Source organism: Cynoglossus semilaevis, chromosome 12 (assembly GCF_000523025.1).
Source record: "Cynoglossus semilaevis isolate Cse_v1.0 chromosome 12, Cse_v1.0, whole genome shotgun sequence".
NCBI classification, from domain to species: Eukaryota; Metazoa; Chordata; class Actinopteri; order Pleuronectiformes; family Cynoglossidae; genus Cynoglossus; species Cynoglossus semilaevis.
The window spans coordinates 8,502,445-8,521,414 of NC_024318.1; the positions used below are offsets into that span (position 1 = coordinate 8,502,445).

Sequence of the window (18,970 nt, forward strand, 5' to 3'; positions counted from 1 at the left end):
AGGTCATTTTCAGGGCATATGTCTCCAACAAGAGAAGTTAAAGGTTGCCACACTTCTACATCTACATTTGATTTTACATGGTAGCTCACATTTTGCCACTATAAAAATTTGAATTGAGGATAAACCGTGTCCATCTCCTCGTTTCTGTCCATCAGGGAAGGTTCTGTTTCTTCACCAGGAGACTTCAATGAGACCACCTGAGATCAACGAACTGTCTCATCCACCACCTAGGAAAAAGTTACCCTGTCATAGCCCAGACACCTACGGTGGGAGCAAAGAGGGCCTTTGTAGGCGCTCTGCTCATTCCTCATTATTAGTCAAGTCATCAGGCAGTCCAACCCTTAATGCAACATCAACGAATAGGTCCAATCCCGTGAAATACAGACTGTGTCCACGACAGCAGTCCTCCATACCGCCTTCATTTAGTGCTCAACCTATCCACTCAGACTCAGATTGCTCGGAGAGCGGGCCGCAATCTCCAACTCCAACTGCTAACCTTCACCAAAAACCCACTCAGTTCATGAGGGATGTAAGCAACTACACACCATCCTTCAACACCAGGAGAGATAAAGTCCACAAACACAAGGACACTATGTCTTCTTCAAAGAGTAAGAATGAAACTGAAAAACATCGCAGCTCCAACAAGGTATTGTTATCTGGTTCTTTGTTGTGTTTAAAAGTATCTTGTTAAACTAATATCTTTATGTCACATTTAATTGACTTTTTTTTTAACATTGTCTCTTAAAGATGAGGGTCTCAGAGCCTCACAGTCCAACTTTGTCTTCACATTGCCAAAAGCTTTCTCCAAGTACCAACTGCTCTGGCAGCAGATCTTTAACCCCCATTCACAGACCAGGAGACTCTGGCCAGGTAAAGCTCATTACCTGTGAAGGATGTGGTGTTATTTTAAGCAAGACATTAAGAAAAACACACAAATTGTATTCTATCAATAATATTAATTGATTTATTTTTTTAATTATTTTTTTGAAATGTGATTGTTCACTGAAATAATGAATGCTACTTGTTTTTGTATTTTTCTCCTCTGTTATGGCTTACGACATGAATAGAAATGGTTAAATTACTACAACAAATTCACAAAAGAAACTGCCTTCAATGACGTGACAAAGTGTTTGTTTTTTTTATTAGCACCATCGCAAGAAACCAACATCTTCAAGTGCAAAGCTAAAATCAGGTATTTTGTTTTCTAATTTGAATTTCTCACCCAACCATTATATATGCAACTGAATGTGTGACACCTTTTTCAAGTATTAAAAATGAAAATTTGCATTTAAACTGTTTTTATTAATTATCCTGATAAGATACTATGTTAATGGTAATCTTAATAACAAACATGTCATTTAATTCTTTGCCGCAGAGATCTTGAATGGCTCGTCTCACAAGCGACGAAGGGAGTCTGATGACTGTGAAGAACCACTGGGTGCGTCACCAGTGCCAGCATCCAAGGATTCCTCAACTTTAAAACAGTCAAACAAAAAAGACATTCACCAGTTAAAATCTTTGAGACAGTCATGCAGGTATAAGCCCACCAGGTCAACGCCTGTACCTTTCATAAAACAGTTACATGTCAGATTATCTCGCAGTGATGTTGTGAGGTTATTGTCACCGTCAGTGTCTCCTGAGGAAAGGTTGGAAAAGTCAGTAGACAAAAATGACCAACGCACAGAAGTTAGCACTTTATTATGCCATAAAGTTAATGTCAGTAAACCCTCAGTTTCATCAGCAACAACTCAAAGAAGTAAGACTGTGAGTAGTGCTTCGAAATCTGACTCAAAAATTAATTCTGGTTCTCGGGTCGAACAAACCAAAACTGCCCGGCGACATAGATCTAGTGTATTACCTAACGACCTCATGGATCTCTTCACCCCTGATCCCGTGACTCACAGCTATAAGATTTCAAAATCTAACATGGATGAAAAAACAGTTAAATCCTCTATCCCAGAGAAAAGCACTGAAATTAAATCCAGTGTTTCAGCCCCTGGATCCTCATGTGATAAAACACAGAACTGCACAGTCAAGGTTTCTACCAGGTCGAAGGACGCCAAAGTCTCTGTTTCACGTGTACCCACTGTCTCTGTAGTGCGGATAAAACCTGAGGACATTGCATTCCGCTCTGATCTCAAAGAAGTCAAAAATGCACCTGTCACTACTGCAACAGGACAGCATCATGGAGGATGTGAAAAACTAACGGCTCTTGTTTCTAACAATGTCACCTTGGACACTGATGCTGTCACATCACAGCAAACCCATGGCTCTTCAGTAGTGAAGAATACACAGAGTGAAGAAGATGATTCCATAGATATGGACATAAACCTGGATTGGAGTTTGGCGCTAGATTTGGATTCAACTCAAAGCTCCCACAGCAGTGAAGAGGAGCAACTGGTCTCACTGCAGGAGATAATGGAGCGTGCAGCCAAACCTCCAGATACCCCAGAGAAAGGAGCCTTCTCAGAGCCCAGTACACCTGGAAACCACAGACCTCGGACCCGTAGGCAGTTAAAAACTGTAAGTTCCCTAATCTTTTTGGCTTGTCATTCCATTTTTTTTTAGAATATTTACATATTTGTTATACTGTGTTGCAAATACCAAGTAGCCAGATTACCACATAAAGTAACATTTTATTTTCCCTAATCATACTGTATGTACAGTGAGACCAGCAAGGCTGAAAATGTGATCAAACAATGAATTATGAAATAAAGAGTTACTGTAGGATCCTTGACTGGCCACAGTGAAGATTTGAAAGTATTATAGTGCAGAATAATAATTAGTTGAAAAAAATATTTTTCATCTTAAATATTTAAAAAAAAAATCAATTACTAGACATTTCAGGCAACCCCACTTGAATTCCAGGTGACCCCATATGGAGTCGCACCCTTAAGGTCGAAAAACACTGCGTGTTCATAATGTACGGTGCAGTGACAATTAGTAACAGAGCTAAAGCAGTTGCTGACAGCAATAATTACGTGGTGGGCCATCACTGCTTAATGAATGTACAACTATGACCTCTTAGAATAGTTGGTTAAAAAATGTTTCTTGTTGCAGTCGTCCTCGTCTTTTGCTAAACCAGCTTCGTACAAGAACAACATCGACCAGATTGTGCGGGAGTTTGCCACCAATAAAAGGTACGACTACTCTCATTTGATTTGGAAATACTGGAGCTGACCATTTGAGGAATTAACTTTTTTTTTAAACAGGACCAAAGAAGTGGAGGAGCAGTTTCTATCTACGTGTAGAGATGACCTGTTAAGAATAGCTGAATATGAGGAAGCTCAGGAGGAGGAGCAGCCCATCACCACTGAGCAACAGTAAGACCGCCTGTAGCATGTGTGACATCCTGGAGAAGCAGTGAACTTAAACTTGCATTCATTGTCATTTTATGTGTTCACCAGGGAGTTTTTGCAGCACTACACGCTGATGTCCACCGCCATCAGAGAAGTTCCTCCGGGAGATGCAGTTTTCAATCTGGAAAAATGTGGTTGCATTTTCAACCCAGATACACTACAGCTGAGGCAATGCATCCTTAGGCCACAGGGGGCAGCACAGAAAACACTTCTTTGGTGAGTGAACTATACCAGAGGTAAAACAGCAGAACTACTAAGGTTTGTAGTATTTTCCTTGTTGTTGGTGTTTTTCATCTTTTCCCTCTCCAACTCCTCTATTTTTTCTCCTCCACATTTTCCTGCTCATCTTCCTTTTTTATGAATGATTATGCTGTTTATGACTAAGATGATGTATGAAGGGCTCCAAATGTGCACTTAATGTTGAGCATTATGTAGGCTTAATAATGACATTCTATAGAAATAAAGTTTGCCCCACCAGGGTATAATGCCTAATGGACAATAGCATCAGTGAAAGGCAGGTAAAACTCCATGTATTTCTAACACTACTTATTGATTTGAGACTTCTTTCTTTTCCTCACAATCTCTGTCCTCCGACAGGTCCAGTCCTGCTCAGTTCAGATCACATGTGATTATCGGGTTGTTTCAAGAAGCTTATGACTGTCACTCACCCTGTCCAACCCAAGTCAGCCTTTTTCTCTTCAAGGTAGACTCCATACATCAGTATGATATGAATATTGATACTTGTTCTGTGAGTTGACACAAACTCTTTGTTGGTGCTGTCAGATGATGTCAGTCCACCCCGAGAGGTTGATCTCTGAGAAGATCCTTCAGGCTCTGAGTGACATCGCCTGCACTGCTGCCGCTCAAATTGGTCTGGATTTATTTTAATGCTTTATTTATTTATTTATTTATTTTTTTGCCATTTCAGCAATAGTTTCTATGTGTCTCATTTTCAGTGGAACATGGAAACCAGCAGTTTAAAGTGTGGGTTCCTAGTTTGGCTGATGTGACACTGATTCTGATGAACATGGGAGCTTCCTTTGTTTCTCTGTTCCCTTTTGAAAATTTGCAGCCTTCATTTACAGAAGCTGATTTGCTGTAAGTTGTATAATTTTACAAATTGGATTCCCTTCATGTATTAGTAGTCTACTGTGGTAGAGTTTTTGTTCATGTAATTTTAAAGATTTAAAAGAAATCAAACTGTTGCCCTATGTTTTTATGAAGTACTTTGGTTTAAAATAAAATAAAAACTGTTCTATAACAGAATAATTCCTGTGTTAAAGCTTATGAATTTCTGTGTTTTTCTTCAGGGAAGACATGTGTATTAAAAATGAAAATCCTTCTCATGAAAATGAACAGAACACCTTTTCTGAACATAACTACGACAACATCCTAAAGGTAGGAAAACCTTATAAACCAATAATTCTTTATCTACACATGGGTTTCCCCTGTGGCCACCTACTGGAAAGGTATAAATTAAATAATATACCTGCTATGGATCACATGATTTTGTGATTTTCTTTTCTTCAGTATCTTTCTGTGTGTATGGGCCTCTGTCCACGGGCCTACAGTGATGATGAGCTGTTGCTGCTGCTGACTGTGTTGGGGAAAGTGAGCCTGGACACTCAACTGATCCTGCACTCCAGTGTGGAGCTCTTCCCTCTGCAGTATAAACTCATCAACAACATTAGGGACTGGGAAGCTATGGTATGTCCATAACATGTGTCTGTTAACATAGTGATTCATGATTAATCTCTAAATTATACCTGTTTTACTTCTGCTGTTAAAATGTTTTATTATCAATTCATTCATTTCTTGTAAGCTGCCGAAAATGTGTTCAGCTCTTACTGATCTGACAGACGACCATCACAACATGTGCCTGTTAGTTCAACAGCTTCCTAACAGTAAACGTGGAAAGTAAGTGTTACTGCATTTACTCATATTAAATCACATAGCTGAACACAAAATTATCTTAATAATACCTGCTTTAAATCAAATCAAGTAAATTTTTTTTCATGTTTCCAGGGAATTGCGCCAGCACCTAAGTCTGTCTATGATCTCAAAGCTTATCAATGGAAAATGCACTTACAAACCTACTGGAACAGAGTTTCAGGTAAATCTTAAAATCCCCATAAATCTTAAAAGTGCAAACACTCTTTTGGCTGCATGGTCTAGTTATGTGTCTATAAATTCTGTTTTAATTTAGAAATATATGAAATCTGTAGTGGCTTTATTTTAATTTACCTTGTGTCTTGATTTTGCAGCTCTCTTTGCTTAAGCAATACTTGCCCTTTATGCGACCCTCCACCATTCTGAAAGGAATGTTGAGCTCCTCCAGCAGTAATCAGGACGATACAAAGGAGGACATGTCCTCCTTAGACCAACAGGTGAGGACACATGCACGGTGGATACAATATGGTCATGTTTAACTATCTTAATGTATCATTGCCTCTTCCACATTATCTACAGTATGTATAAAGTTGCAGACGAGTCACATATTTAAAGCAAATAAAGAGAATTAGACTTTCATTTTCAGCAACATTAAAGGTGTCATAGCCATGTCACAGACTACTCTGGATGAATACGACATTAACCTGGCTGTTACTTAATATCATTTGTCTTTTTCAGTCCTTCTACCTCTGCTACAGCCTTCTGACACTAACAAATGAGGCCTCCAACTTTTATGCATTTCCAGCTCAACAGAAGGTGCAATCTGGTCTAATTTCTTGAGTTGTTTGAGAAAGTGAATATTTGTTTTCATTTCAAGTTCTCTTTTTATCTGTTGTTCCCAGGAGCATCTACACAGCCTGTGCTCTAAGTTGGACAGCTGTGTGAAATGTGACATCAGGGAGAGTGAGAAATGTCTCTATCGGAGCAAAGTGAGGGGAAAAGATTATACATTTATGATTGCATTGCAAGGCTTATTTTCCTTGCAGCTGTAACCCATAAAAATAATTTTAAGCACTGTTCATTTTTAAGCACTATTTCATTTTTCAGACTCCACAAAGTATTTGACATAAATAAGACCTTATGGAGCAAATGATAAAGTCCACTTAAGCTATACAAGTAAATTTTCTTGGTAGATAGGACCATTGTTGAGCCCCTCACCCCAAGTCAACACATTCAAAAATGTTTTCAAATCTCCATTAAAACTTATTTAGTTTATCATTGGTTGCCCCCTACTTTGGAAACCACAAGACAAAAATACCATTTTTTGTACTTCAAAGATTTACATTACGTCATCTCTCCTCTTCTTTTTAAGGTGAAGGATCTAGTGGCCAGAATCGACATCAGGTGGCAGATGGTGCTTCAGAAGACCAGGCCCCTTCATGTACAGTAGACACACAAACCCCTAAAAATATTATTTTTTTCTTTCTGTTTATGATTTTGTCCCACAGATCCACATGTTCCTCTCTTAATATTCATTCAGATGTCATACAAACAGAACCTGGAATTTTGTTTACATTGCTCTCTCTTACTTTTCTTGTACCCCAGGATAAACTGTATGATTACTGGCAACCACGCTCACCAAGAGGAGCACAACACGGGGGTCTATGACTCAAAGTACACAAGGAGGAAGAGTCTCAAGAAAAGAAATGATCAGAAGAAGACAAATGTTATAAGCTTTGTGTTTAGAGATGCAGTATGGGCTGCATTAGGACCACAGTTAATGTTGAAAAGTATTTTTTTGTAAATGTTAGAGTTACTGTAAAGTTGCTGAGTTACTGTAAGTACAGCTGTAAATCTGTCCCAATATTTATATATTTGTATTAATATGGCATTCACTGACCCCCAAATCCTCAGTGGTGTGTCCAATTCCTTCCTAATTTAATAATAGATTTTCTAAGTCAGAGCAGCTACTAGACAGGTGATTGTTCTTGTCTACAGTTAATATTAATATATGAATAATTCCACAGACGACTATTGACAATAGAAGCATAGATAAATAGTTTGTAATAATATGAATGGACACAGTTCTGTTCTAGTGTATCAGGAATCAACTCAACTACTGGTACTAAAATTCGTAATATTTTATTTTTCTTGACTGTGAAAAAAGCTTTTTAATCTGCAACTTTACTATACTATATTCTGCTCTATATTTTTTACATTTGTGTCCAGAATGTCTTTTTTGAAATGGAAGTATTTTTTTAGCTGTTGCCAAATTTAAAAAATAAAATTAATACATATATTCAAAATACTCTTGTGTTTGTGTGTGTGTATGTCAAGGATATATATATGTTTGCATATATATGTTGTATTTTACATTAGTCCTGAACAGTGAGTCCAGAATTTTTTCGTTTTTTATAGCAAATTTATCCTCAATATGATGAGAAATTAATCCTTCAGATAAAGAATACAATTTACTTAAATTATTATATTAATGTATATAGTGCTTTTATTTCAAAAAGTTTATATTAAAATGTCTGGACCTTAAACTTAAATGAAAACTCCTTATTTCGCAGATAGCAACCACCCCGTTAAGTTTAGCACCCTCTGCAGGGGAGCTATTCAAAAACACTTCCTGCATATTCTGCCATCTGCGAAAGGCAATGGCAACATCAAAATAAATGTGAGTAATGACAACTTTTCACAAAAACAATGGCTAATTCTCCTAATTAGCATATCCGTTATTAGTTATTTAAAATTATTTGTTAATATATGTATTAGTTTGTACATTTTTGTAATGTATTTACTTATTAGATCAGTCTCTAAGTCATTGGTTTATTCCATTCCGCCCCACTCTGACTGTGCCTCGGCACCGGCGGTCAGGTGACTGTCTGCAGACACAACATGGCTGACCTGTCAGAAGACCAATGAGGGAAAGGCCACATTTAGCATAATCGATCTTAGTTTTTACGTCGCTCGCGAAGACAGTGGACCGTCGTGGACCTGCAGCTGATTCAAGGTATGGCTGAGGGTATTAATTTTGAAAGTAATTACTGTCTGTCTTTTAGCAGCAGCTAAAGCTAACGTCAGTGTTGGTTAGCTGAGTCGAGCTAAGCTGTTAGCACAACAGTCAAACAGAAGGAAAGTCTGTATTAATGTGAAACGAAACAAAAAATAACATCAGACAATTGCTTATAGACCCAACAAGTTGTTCTGCGATTATTTTGGACGTCGTGTGCTGAATAACCTTGTGTCGCGAGTGCGCGACAACAAAACTGCATCAGTAAACAGGAGAGTTGCATTAAAATTCACAATTCGTGTCTTCGTCCCAAAGCCTGGCCATTTCATGTGTACGGGCAGATAAAGACTTCATTCGACAAGTCAAGTTTAAGTGAGCGCTCGTTTTTTTTTTCTGTCAACACAAACTTGACGTTTGTAGTAAATTTGGTGTTTGTTCAATTTTTATAAACCATACGCCAGTTACTCTTTTAAATACAGTGACCCAATTTGTATTTTCTGAGAATACTCCTACTAGAGCACTGCAACATAAATAACTTCCTATATGGAACACTAATAATACTTGTGCTTCAATGACAGTAACTTTTACCTAATCTGATATTGCAGGCTTGGATTCCTTTCTGGTTTCTGGCAGTACTTTATTACATTCCAGAAGTGGGTTGAAATATGCAAGATGTTTGTCACAGTACACAGCTGGCTCAAGTTTTTTTTCCCATGCATTTTTAACGGTGGAGAATAAAGCCTCTAAACAAAGGACAAGAGTTCAATCACATTGTTTTTCCCTGAATGGTCCTATTGTGATGTCCTTGACTCCTTCCCCGCTAGATAATTTCCAGTGCATTCATCAGTTTCCTTTGTTTTAAAGATTGAATCATTAACACTGTGTATGATTTACCATTGCCAATTTACATTTGACTGTCTTTACATATTGTTGCCTTAATCTTTTTACAGTGTTAGACAAACTGTTTTACTCTTCAAACACTTCACATTCAATTTAAATTGTTAATGCCGTTGATAAAAGATGTTGAGAGTTTCATGTGTGTTGTTTTTTTAACAGATATTGAAAAAACAATTGTCTTTCTTGCAGATGAGCGGTTTTCCGGGGGGAATAGCAAATGGTCCCAGCCAGAGTGAACACATGGAGAAAGATGCCCGGGTATGGGAGAGACCCTGGACGTTGGAAGAAATGCGGCAGAGTAGTGCCAGCTGGTCCTTGGCAGCAGATTCAGGGGTGAGTTTTTATTCATGCTAAAACATTGTGCAGTGTTTTGTGCTCTGGTGTAACGAAAGTGACACTGTTACAAATACTGTCTCTTTCAGCTCTTCCTGTTTCTGCAAGACTTCTCTCACAAAATGCTGTCAAAGACGCATGAGATTGAAAAACAATTGGATGGCCTCATCCGTGACACCAAGGCTACAGACAGCTGCCTGCACTCTGTGTTCAGTGACTTCCTCATGCTCTCCAATACACAGTTTATAGAAAATGTAATTTGTACTTCCATTCCGTTTATCACTCTGACAACATTTTTCTGAATCTGTAGTTGCATTCTTTAACTTCAGGCCTTCTTATAAAGAGCATGAATGTTTGTACCATTTAGTTCGGCTTTAACTCACTTACAGTTCACTTTTACTTCCTCTTTCTTTCCCATTGGGGTTTTTCCTCTGATTTACTTTAAATTGTAACCACCAAAACTGCTGTCCTATTGTGTTCGCAAAGACCAAAAATGATAAACTATTCATATTTATATAAAATTATAAAGTATTCAAAAGAGTTTTTACTGTCATCAGGTGAGAAAGCTGCTTTTTTGCCATTAAATTCAAATCATGAGGAGTTCTTCTGAGGCTTCCCTGATGACAACAGATACCTACCTTAATTTTTATAACCTTTAAATTTAAAGATCATATTTTCTTTAAAAAACAAAGTTCCTGCCTATTAACTATTTGCTAATTGAATGGTAACATTTGTTTCCTGACTGTTGTTTTGACTCCTTTTTGCAGAGAGTATGTGATGAAGAAGTCGAAGAACCACTGCCTAAAACTGATGCTGTGGAGAAACAACCGGAACGGGTATGACGAGGGGAATCATTTATTTATTCTGATTTTGTAAATTATATCACAAAAGGCTGACTTTTTTATTACAGCTTTTATTAGAGATTTTTTTCCTCTGTGGCTCAAGACTTGTATTTCTCCACACATATCCGTCAATCAATGTTTTTTTCTGTTGGACAGACCCGGGAGCAAAAGGAGGCGGAGCTGATCCCTAAGATGCAGGAAGCTGTAAATTACGGTCTACGAGTGCTGGAGTCGGCGTTTGAGCATCTGGACATCAAGGCAGGGAACTCGGATTCAGAGGATGAGGAGGTCACGGGCAGAGTAGAGGCCATCCTGGAACCTAAGGTCTGCTTTAAAGCTTTTCACTTCAGTGAATACACAAATGTGACAGAAATGAATCTCGAGCATGTCTTTAATTTGTTTGTTATTTATTCCTACACAGGATCTTTATGTGGACAGACCACTTCCCTATCTGATTGGTTCCCAGGCGTTCATGGAACAGGATGATGTTGGACTTGGCGACCTCTCCAGTGATGGTAGTGTAATCACGCTCCTTCCTTTTGCTTGTCCACGATCTATTACAGTCCATGTTTAATTTCTCTTAATGTGTTTGATTCTCATTACAGAAATGTCAGTAGACAGTGACAGAGACAGCGTGATTGAAAGTGACGACGGCAAAGAAGCCACAGTAAGATTTCTTTTTCAAAATCTTCAGTAAATATTTGCCAATGTTTTTGAGTGTAGCCGTAGCCAACACTTTCCTCTTTATGTTCGTTAGCATTCGGATGAAGATTTTATTCAAGAAGGCCAGGTTCACAACATCTTCAAAAAGGTACGACTGAAGTCAGGTGACGTTTGGATTATAATTATATTTGTGACTTGTGAGCATAATTTTGGATTCTTCTTTTCAGAAATCATCTATGTTGAGCTTCGAAGATGACGACGAGGAAGAGGAAGACGAGGATTCGGACATATTTGGAGAATCAGACAAGGATGATGACGACCACGACCCGAAGGTACTGTGTACCTTCTGTTAATGAATGAATGCTTTAATGTTAATTTAATTTAATTGCTTTACACCTTTTATTCTGATTAATTTCACAAAATAACAATGTGTTTTATTTTACCACCCATAAAATGCACAAGAGTTTATCCTTTTTTTTTGTATACAGAACTCGGGTCCAATATCATTTGCTGATGAGCTGGCAGCTCGGATCAGAGGTGAACCAGTTCATAAACAGGAGGGAGATCGTGCCTGTAAGTCCTAGTCATTCCCATCAGCCTGAAACATCATATTTTATCTCACCTTCAAACTTCTTTTGTCCCTGTGATTGAAGTAAACAAGTTTGGGGTTTTTTTTGCATTTGAAAGTCATTCTGTAGGCAGTTCATAAATGACTGCTGTCACTGCATGTGCATGTTCATGGGTGTTTTTCTTTCTGCCATCCCATGTCTTCAAAGCATTGTCATCTAAGAAGAAAAGTAAAGGCAGAAAAGAAGCAAAGCCCTCAAAGACCCAGGGTAGGATTCACATCAGTAACCTGTGCATTTCCAGCCATATTTTAGTTCATCTTTCCACAACATCCCAAAGTCTCAGTGTGTGTGTTTTTTTCATGGAGATTCTTTGTGTTGTCACAACAGCTGAAGATGACAGTGACGACATGTTCAAACCACCCAAGATGGATGAGATCGACGATGACGATGATGACGATGACTTTTCCCCGTTTGGAGGAAGTAGCCGCCTCTTTAGTGGGGGGAAGGGCCTGTTTGATGATGACAACGACGAGGTACGCCAGATGCTTCCACTTGATGACTTGAATGTAGAAATGCAGACACAAGTATTTCTGTTTTTTTCCACGTTATTCAGCGGGACCTTTTCGATGATGCACCAAAACCTTTTGTACCAGAAGAAAAGAAACCTGTAAAAGAAAGTGTGAAAGTCACAGCCACAACAGCAGGTAACACAGTCACTGAGGGTCTTATAACAGTTTGATATCGAGATGATGATTAGAAGTATTTTAATTTCCACATTTTCCTAAAAATATAAAAACTAAACAAAAACTTTTTTCTCAAAGAACCTAGGAAATCTGCAAAGAAGATTCCAACAGGTGGCGTTTCAATATTTCCAGGTAGAAATTTTCAAATGTATTACTGGATATAGAATAGAATTTTGGTAAAAATAAATTCTGGTTTGTTGTCCTGACACAAATCTCCTCTGACAGCCAACAGCCTCTTCAGTCCAGGGAATGATTCTGATTCTGTTAGAAGCAAGGAGAACGGAACTCCGAATTCCAAGGTCAGCGCTCCTCCAAAAGTTGAAAAAAAGACTGCTGTTGGTGGTGGAGGACTCTTTGATGAGGAGGATGAGGACGACGACTTCTTTGGTGGAAAAAGTCTACAAAAGTCTGAATCTGGTAAGTGTGTAGAAGTTTCTACCCTAAGGCCCAAAGCTGACGTTCAGGTCTGTTCTTCATCCCAGTTTTTCTGATCATCATGTAGTTGTAAAGGAGAAACCTAAATCCAAGACAACCGTTGACCTCTTTGATGAAGATGATGAGGATGATGGCAATATATTCGGTGATAAATTTAAGTCAACAACTCCAGTTCAGGTCAAGAAGGAGGTTGTTGCAGAACCAGTTAAACCGCCTGAGAAGAAGGTACTTTTTTGTTTTATCAGTTGACTATTTAATTGTATTACTTCAGTGTTTTGTGTCGTGTTTAACATTTTGTTAATTCATGGTTTATTGTAGATGCCAGCTGGGGCCATCTCCATGTTTGGACCTGGAACTAAAAGTCTCCTCAGCGAAGGCCTGAAAAAGCGTCGACAATCGACCAGTGAGGAGTCGGAAAAATCTGAGGAGGTTTGAATTCATCATTGTCTCTTGCAGTGTTTTCATGGAAAAAATAGATTTGTCATAGCAGTATTGGACTGGATTATATGGAAAATCATATCTCGTCATTTTTCACCTTAATCTCATACAGTATACGTTTCGATATTTCTGTCCAATAAAATGGTAACAATAATTAGCAAAGCCATATATTCTAAATAACAGAGTGATTTTAATATAAATAAATGCACTTGTAAATAAAACCAACTTATTACCTACTAAACGGGCATTTAACAAATGATAATACACCTAAATTAAATTATGATCAAGTACAGCATTTCCTTCAGATACATAAATGTATTGTTTTCAGAAGAAAAAACTCCATATATTGTCCAGCCTTGTGTAGTAGTATTCTGCACACAGAGTTGAGTATAATTTTTACTATATTTTTCTTTTCTTTTCTGTTTCAGAACGGTGCTTCTCCAGATGTTAGGAAAGCTGCTCCAAAACCATCCCCGAAACCCCAGACCAGGGGTCTTTTCTCTGATGATGAAGATGCACAAGTATGAGTCCCTTCTATATATGTATAGTTACATAGATGTATGTTATGTTTATGTAACTATATAAGTATATATATGTAAATACATATGATAATTCTGTGGATTTTTCTTGTAGGCTTTTCCAACCATCCCAAGAAGTCAATCGAAGCCTGAACCTACAAACCAGAGCAACACCAACAAAGCTCCTGTGTTCTTGTTTGATGACGATGAAGAAGAGGTAAAAACTGTGATACAAATACCTTTTCAAATTCTTTTATTAGCGTTTAATTAAAGGAAGCTTGTTTTTCTTTTCTTTAGTACATTTTATTCATATAATCTGGCTCTTTTTTGCAGGATCTCTTTGCTTCTGCGGTTAAATCTAAACCAAAAGCTAGTTCATCTAAAACCTCACCCATGCAAACCAGCAGTGCAGTCTCTAGCTCCCTCTTCAGTGATGATGAGGTGAATGACATTCAAAAGACGCTATCTCTTTTGTTTAATTTTTTTCTGATTAGATACTGATACATACAATGCCTGTTTGTTTTTGTTGTTTTTTTACGACAGGATCAGTGGTTAGGTGCTACAAAAACATCAGAGACCAACTCAGGAGGAATGAAGGCCAGTGCTAGCGCCCCCTCTGGTCTCACTAGTACCAAAACAACACCCAGCAGCAGCCTGTTTGAGGAGGAAGATGATAATGAACTGTTTGCACAAACAAAAGAATCAAGGTATTTGAAGCAAAACATTTTTTAATGACACTGCATTGAATTCCCTGATATATGAATGATGAATAAATACAACCTTACTGTCAAATGCATAATTTTTAACCCATAATATTGTTATGTGTTTTAGTACTCAGAAAAACCCTCAGCCAGTTGCACTACTGTTTGAAGATAATGGTGGTGATGATGAAGATGACGAAGATCAAGGAACCCTTTTTAATGTCAACACAAATACTGCACTACCAACTACTAAAGTGAGTAAAGTACTCTGTTTTTGCTATGTGCATGGATGGATGGATGGATAGATAGATAGATATTTTAATTCTTGGAGTCAGGAAATTAAGTTTTTTTTTTCTGTGTGTGTGTGTTTGTCATTTTCCAGACTAAAGTCAAATTATTTTGTTTTTCCAGACACTAGCCTCAGCATCCAAGTCTTCCTCATCCCAGATGCCTAAATCAGACACAGTAGAACATGTACCCACAGAAAACCAGTCTTTGCAGCAGGAGAAGCTGACTCCACATACTTCAAAGTCTCCAGAGATGCCTGTGGGAGAAAGTGGAGAAAGTAAAAAGAAGCCTGCTAGGGCTGTTAGTCTCTTCGGAGGCATTAATGTTCTTGAAAAGCAGACAAAAACCCTAATACAGGATGAAGAAGAAGAAGAAGATGATGACTTCCCTTTGAAGCCCAGCCCTCCCCCATTTGTCATGGAGGAGAAGGAAGAAAAATCTAGATCAGGGGCTTTTGGTCTGTTTGAAGATGAAGACGACGACGAGTGGAATGATTCTATTTTCACACCTGGTAAACCCACCAGCAAAACAACACCCAAGGTTTGCATCTGTAGTCAAATAAGAATGTGTAGCATGTGAGGAATGGATTAAGTTGCATCATTAATGTTTGTAATATTTCCAGGAAGAAGAAGAGGAGGAGGAGGAGGAGGCGGCGGAGGCGGAGGAGAAAGAGGAGGTGGAGCCAGCACAGACAAAGAGCACGGGTGTTCTCCAGGACGAGGAGTTGTTCAGCCACAGTCATGAGAAAGACAATGACCTCGACGCCGGTCTCTTTGCCACTTCAGGGAGAGCTGAAGTCAGTGTTGTTGTCACATTTGTTTCTTTTGTTCTTGTCTGTGTCACGCATTAGGAGAAAAATCACTTCTTCTACACAAAGTGTAGTTTTTTGGGGGGGTTTTATCAGTGATTTATGTTATAAACAAACAAATTTTCCTGTCATATTCCCACGGTCTAAGACTTCACTTTGTTTATTTTTTTAGAGCCCACCAAAGGCAGCAGCACATAATTTGTTTGCAGAAGACGATGAAGATGACCTTTTCAGCTCCCCCAAGCCAAAAGTTCTTCCAGTAAAAATATTTTTAATCATTGTTATAAAGCAGAATCCCAGCTATGTACACAGTGTTTGGACTGATCTCTTTTTTGTCTTACAGAAAATTGCAGAAAAGCCAAGTAAACCTGCTGACAAAGCACCGCTGGCCAGTCCAGAACCTGTCTCAGAGACTGAGGTGGGTCTTTTCTTCTTCTTCAGTCTTCACACTGACAAAGTGCTGTGTTAACATCATTTGTCTCTTTTTCACGGGTGCATCTGTTACATGAGAATATGAAAAAGGTCTGTTCAGAGATGGGTTTTTTTAAAAGATAAAATGATGATCCTTTTGTAATCTAACCACACAGAAACCTGCACCAAGTCCTGTAAAACCTAAAGCTTCCTCATCAAGGATTGGAAAACTTCAAGTAATTTTTTTTTTAACTAAATCTCAGTTTTTCTTCCTTTTTCACATTTCACTCTGAATTCTTCTGAAGAAAGACTTTTTTTCCCCAAACTCACCTTTTCTTTGAAACTTCTATAGCCTTTACACTAAAATAATAGAAAATCTATTTTCTAAGGCAGTAAATATAAATATTATTCTCTTTTTGCTTGCATTATGACTTTTTTCTTAAATCGCTTTATGAATTTCACTGTTTTTTTTACTTTTCCATTTTCTTGGTCCATTTCACATTCATTGAGCTTTTTTCATGTGATTCAACTACTCCATGGAAGAGAAGCTGTGTAGTACTCTCTGAGTATCTGATCAGAAGCCTGGGTCTTGACCGTGTTTGTATCTGTTTATTTTCCATTCAGGCAAGTCTCAAGATCAATCCTGCTGCTATGCTTCCTGGTGCTGTTCCCACTTTGCCAGGTGCCATCAGTGTCTTCCCTGGCATGGATCCCAGCTCCTCCTCCGGTGTGTCAAGCTCCAGCCTGAGCCCCAGCCCTGTGACAACTCCTGTAGGGGCTCAGACAGACAGTGAGGGAGTGACCTTTGACACCCCAGTCCAGGTCACGACACTGCAGAGTGTACAGAAAGTGGGTTTATTTTAAAATTTAGTTTCAGTCATTTTGAAGTACCTTTGAATTTCTGATGTGTTGCAGTGGCTGTTGTTGACTGTTGTGTCCTCTGTCCTGCAGAGTCGCACCAAAGGTGCTGGTCAGCGCAGACCCCAGACCAGAGCTGCAAGACAGAAAGCTGTACAAAGATCAGTCGACGACAGAGACAATTTCACAAGTACAGCTGCGTCAGGTCCAAACCCCAATCTGTCTGATTCAGAGTCACGTCTACCAGAGAGAGCCAGCCAGACGAGTAGCAGTTCAACGATTTCCACCTCTTCCACGCCCACAGTCTTGGCCGCCTCCCCACCTTCTCAGCACACTGTCCTGAAAGGATCCCCCAGACCTTCTGTTTTGTCATTGCCAGAGTCGAATGATGCTCTAAAGAAAGAGTCCAGTAAACCCAGTGGTAAAGTGTTGGCATACTCTGATGTGGATGACATTTTTGCCTCCGACGTTCTGTTTGAGGCCACGTCGGTGACAAACACACCCCCCACCGTACTGTCAACCGCGAAGACACCACCTGTAGGCAGCGGCGTGTTGGCTGCTAAAAAAGACAAAGACAAAAGCACATTCCAGTCTATTTTTGATGACGATGTGGATGATTTGTTTCAACCAGCCAAACCGAGGTCGACGGCCAAGAAAGCCAAGCAGTCGAAATTCTTGGAAGACGACGATGATGACGAGGACATATTCGGTGTCAGCAACAGTTCCACTCCGTCATCGACCAGTAGTAAAGAAATGAAGAATGGTAGTAGTTTTTCCAAGCAGGAAATTTTCCAGGTAGTCATGTCTCATATTGAGGGTTATCATTTGAGTTGTCATTTGTGTCACTTTTTACTGAATCTTTTTTTTTCCCTTAGGACGAAGTAACTACTGTGCCTAAAGTTCAAAAGAAGCACAAAGAGAAGCCTTTAGATTTCAGCTTGTTCGATGATGACACAGACATTTTTGCTGATCTGACAGACACTTTCAAACCAAAGCAGAAACTCAAGACAAAGCCAGAGGCCAAGTCGATATTTGACGATGACATGGGTGAGTTTTTTGAGAAACAGCATTGCTTTTGTCTATTTTCTGTCTTTGTTGTTTTGTTCTTTTTTTCTTTTCTTTTTTTCAACATTGTGCCCATGTTGTTTGTTCTCCATAGATGACATCTTCTCATCGAGCAAAGTGAAGAAAGTTTCAAAGGCTTCAAATAAATCTAAGAAAACGATACCCGCCCAGGACACGACTGCAGCGACAGATTCCAGCAACATATTTGACGATCCACTAAACGCCCTTGGTGGGACCTGAACTGTTGTTTCTGAGAAGCAAAACTTGTACATTTGTTAAATATAAATGAGTACTTTTGCTATTTCGATCACTTGAAGACTGGAGATCAACTTGTTGGTAGAGTATTTATTCATGTAAACCGATACGAACTCAGTGGCATATTTTTGGCAGATGGAAATTGTCCAACTCTTATTCTGGCAGCATTTTTGCAAATCACTAATTTCATTTAATGGTCATGATTATGGTTTTTATTTTACATGATAGCACTTTAAAAGCAATATGCTTAGCCTCATCGCCTGCAGAAATAAACAGTAAATTGTTCTGTTTGTTAATTTTGTTTGCCTAGTTGAGATTTCATGTCTTTGGGTTTGTGCCATATCATGATTGTTAGAAATTAATCTGTTTCATTTGTGTCTTAGGAAATTTGACAATGTTTTTATTAATAAGAGTCATCATTTTCTTAACTTTGGCTGTGATAAAAAGATAGTTAATTTTTATGACTAAAGGAAACATTTTATGCTTTTTGAATGCGTGTCATTATTTCCTGGGTTCCTTTCTGCATTTGCAATCTAGTCCTCAACACAAATGCACCGGGCAATGCTTGTGATGAACACAAAATTTATTCAAAACTTTACTTTGTCTATTCATTAACGCAAAGTATGCAATATGTTTTTACATTTAATCATCAAAAGTTTCCTTTTTGAATGGTAGATCACAATAAAACAATTGTATGCAGAATTTGGCAACATGTAGTGGTGGCGTTACAGGTTGAATATTCCTTACTGTTTAGTCAATACAAAAAACCCCAGTAGAAAATAACGCTTATTTATTATTATTATTTATGGATCGATTTATTGTTTTTCTCAAACTCAACTAAAAGTAACAAAAATGTTACTGGAAAAACAAATACACTCGTC

General features: G+C 38.4%; 2 protein-coding genes across 5 annotated transcripts in view; both read left to right on the forward strand.

Moving 5' to 3' along the window:
• The window catches only part of slf2 (SMC5-SMC6 complex localization factor 2), an 8,832-nt gene extending 1,284 nt beyond the window's left edge, over positions 1 to 7,548 (forward strand). Inside the window, exons 2-21 of one of the 2 annotated variants that reach the window (XM_008321888.3) lie at positions 3 to 43; positions 156 to 646; positions 748 to 870; positions 1,147 to 1,192; positions 1,376 to 2,523; positions 3,061 to 3,140; positions 3,213 to 3,323; positions 3,408 to 3,575; positions 3,957 to 4,062; positions 4,143 to 4,230; positions 4,316 to 4,457; positions 4,670 to 4,757; positions 4,890 to 5,066; positions 5,182 to 5,276; positions 5,385 to 5,472; positions 5,624 to 5,746; positions 5,988 to 6,065; positions 6,152 to 6,238; positions 6,622 to 6,690; positions 6,855 to 7,548. In XM_008321888.3, coding sequence (XP_008320110.1) covers positions 3 to 43; positions 156 to 646; positions 748 to 870; positions 1,147 to 1,192; positions 1,376 to 2,523; positions 3,061 to 3,140; positions 3,213 to 3,323; positions 3,408 to 3,575; positions 3,957 to 4,062; positions 4,143 to 4,230; positions 4,316 to 4,457; positions 4,670 to 4,757; positions 4,890 to 5,066; positions 5,182 to 5,276; positions 5,385 to 5,472; positions 5,624 to 5,746; positions 5,988 to 6,065; positions 6,152 to 6,238; positions 6,622 to 6,690; positions 6,855 to 6,917 — 3,412 coding nt within the window. In that variant the 3' untranslated portion in view covers positions 6,918 to 7,548. The remainder of the gene's footprint in view (positions 1 to 2; positions 44 to 155; positions 647 to 747; positions 871 to 1,146; positions 1,193 to 1,375; positions 2,524 to 3,060; positions 3,141 to 3,212; positions 3,324 to 3,407; positions 3,576 to 3,956; positions 4,063 to 4,142; positions 4,231 to 4,315; positions 4,458 to 4,669; positions 4,758 to 4,889; positions 5,067 to 5,181; positions 5,277 to 5,384; positions 5,473 to 5,623; positions 5,747 to 5,987; positions 6,066 to 6,151; positions 6,239 to 6,621; positions 6,691 to 6,854) is intronic. The other variant, XM_008321890.3, reaches the window with a different exon arrangement.
• Positions 7,549 to 8,110: 562 nt separating this feature from the next.
• Positions 8,111 to 18,791, forward strand: washc2c (WASH complex subunit 2C). Of its 3 annotated transcripts, XM_008321891.3 has the most exons (31): positions 8,111 to 8,265; positions 9,352 to 9,495; positions 9,585 to 9,749; positions 10,263 to 10,331; positions 10,494 to 10,661; positions 10,759 to 10,852; positions 10,943 to 11,004; positions 11,095 to 11,148; positions 11,228 to 11,332; positions 11,489 to 11,573; positions 11,777 to 11,836; positions 11,957 to 12,102; positions 12,183 to 12,273; positions 12,391 to 12,444; positions 12,538 to 12,729; positions 12,815 to 12,972; positions 13,066 to 13,176; positions 13,614 to 13,706; positions 13,819 to 13,920; positions 14,037 to 14,144; positions 14,247 to 14,410; positions 14,535 to 14,658; positions 14,816 to 15,232; positions 15,315 to 15,488; positions 15,673 to 15,759; positions 15,844 to 15,918; positions 16,088 to 16,147; positions 16,536 to 16,760; positions 16,863 to 17,564; positions 17,645 to 17,816; positions 17,929 to 18,791. In XM_008321891.3, exons 2-31 carry the CDS (start codon positions 9,352 to 9,354, stop codon positions 18,072 to 18,074), a joined length of 4,407 nt encoding a protein of 1,468 aa, XP_008320113.1. In that variant the 5' UTR covers positions 8,111 to 8,265; the 3' UTR covers positions 18,075 to 18,791. The 3 variants fall into 3 exon arrangements, with proteins under 3 accessions (XP_008320113.1, XP_008320115.1, XP_024916508.1); XM_008321893.3 differs by lacking the exon at positions 16,088 to 16,147; XM_025060740.1 differs by lacking the exon at positions 14,037 to 14,144.
• Positions 18,792 to 18,970: the final 179 nt, after the last annotated feature.